Source organism: Apis dorsata, unplaced genomic scaffold (genome assembly GCF_000469605.1).
Source record: "Apis dorsata unplaced genomic scaffold, Apis dorsata 1.3 scaffold_739, whole genome shotgun sequence".
NCBI lineage: Eukaryota > Metazoa > Arthropoda > Insecta > Hymenoptera > Apidae > Apis > Apis dorsata.
Genome location: NW_006263900.1, coordinates 3,806 through 5,203, shown reverse-complemented (window position 1 = coordinate 5,203; position 1,398 = coordinate 3,806). Strand labels below are relative to the sequence as shown.

Here is a 1,398-nt window from a genome sequence, read left to right as displayed (position 1 = left end):
ATTATATTTTAATATTTAATGCAAATATATAAATCATAAATTAATATTAAAAAGAGACTTTGAATAATAAAAATATTTTATAAATTTTTAACCATAATATATAAATTATATTTTTTAAATATTTTATATTATTCTTTATTTATTTTTTTTAATTTGAATAAAATAAATTAGTCGATAAACAAAATTATTTTTAATACATTATCTTAATAAATTATATAGTATCGATGAAACTGCAAAAATAACTCATTTTTAGTAGGCTAAAATATCCTAGATGGCAGTTGACTCTATGTCTTCGAAATAATGAATCGTTGATCGTTGGCTTTCTATATTTGTTTGAAAAATTTGTGACAGTAAAGTGTGTTGTCGACGCCCAGTTACTTGTGAGTGTTTTAGTCAAATTTCATGTATATTTTCTCCTTTTTTAAATGTAATTTACATTTTATTATGGATTAAATTATGAAACATATCATTGAATATATTTGATTATACATTCGAATAATAATTTATCGAAATAGAAGCTGATAGATTTGACAAAATACCAAAAATGGCGATCTGAAAAACAATTATTTCATCACAAATCTATCTCTGTAATTACATTGACTTATTGAATATTAACGATCATTATTTTTTTCATTTGTTGTATAAATATTTCTTTTTTATTTGCTTGACAAATGTAACCTTTGAAATTCAAAATATATTTCCATTTATTTAATAAAATATACATTAAGGAACGTAATTGGACGGAATATAATGGAACATGACAAAAAATGATAAAATTTAATTATATTGAATTAAATCAAATATTATAAAACATAATTTTATATTGTTGATTGATATCAATATTTGTATAAGAAAGTTTATGTACAAAATACATGTATACTTTTAGTAGCATGTTATATTTTTTTTTCTGCACAGGAATATTCGAAGGAAATAGAAAAAATGCAGACTATTAAATGCGTTGTAGTTGGAGATGGTGCAGTAGGTAAAACATGTCTGTTGATTTCATATACTACCAATAAGTTTCCATCCGAATATGTTCCAACAGTATTCGACAATTATGCTGTAACTGTTATGATTGGTGGTGAACCATATACTTTAGGATTATTTGATACAGCAGGTAAATATTTATTAATCATATATTTATTAAGTTTATAGTTTATTAGATTAGAAAAAAAAATCATTTATAAAAATAAATATGATATATTGATTGATATTGTTAAAAATAAGATTAGCATTTTATTTTATTAAATGAAGTAATTTCTTTTTAATCAGAACTTATATTTCTGTATTTATTTCTTTAAAAGATTTTATTAATTATTAAGGTAATCTTGATAAATTTATGTCAATTATATAATCATTTATTATATTTATATATTTTATGATTTTAATTATATTATA

General features: G+C 20.3%; 1 protein-coding gene across 4 annotated transcripts in view; it reads left to right on the top strand.

The window, feature by feature from the left end:
* Positions 1–246: 246 nt before the first annotated feature.
* LOC102679392 (cdc42 homolog) overlaps positions 247–1,398 on the top strand; it is a 2,736-nt gene continuing 1,584 nt past the window's right edge. For 2 of the 4 annotated variants that reach the window (XM_006622654.2, XM_006622655.2), the window contains exons 1-2: positions 247–380; positions 916–1,117. In XM_006622654.2, the coding sequence (XP_006622717.1) occupies positions 940–1,117 (178 nt within the window). In that variant the 5' untranslated portion in view covers positions 247–380; positions 916–939. Of the gene's footprint in view, positions 588–915; positions 1,118–1,398 lie in introns of all 4 variants that reach the window. The other 2 variants (XM_006622653.2, XM_006622652.1) reach the window with 2 other exon arrangements.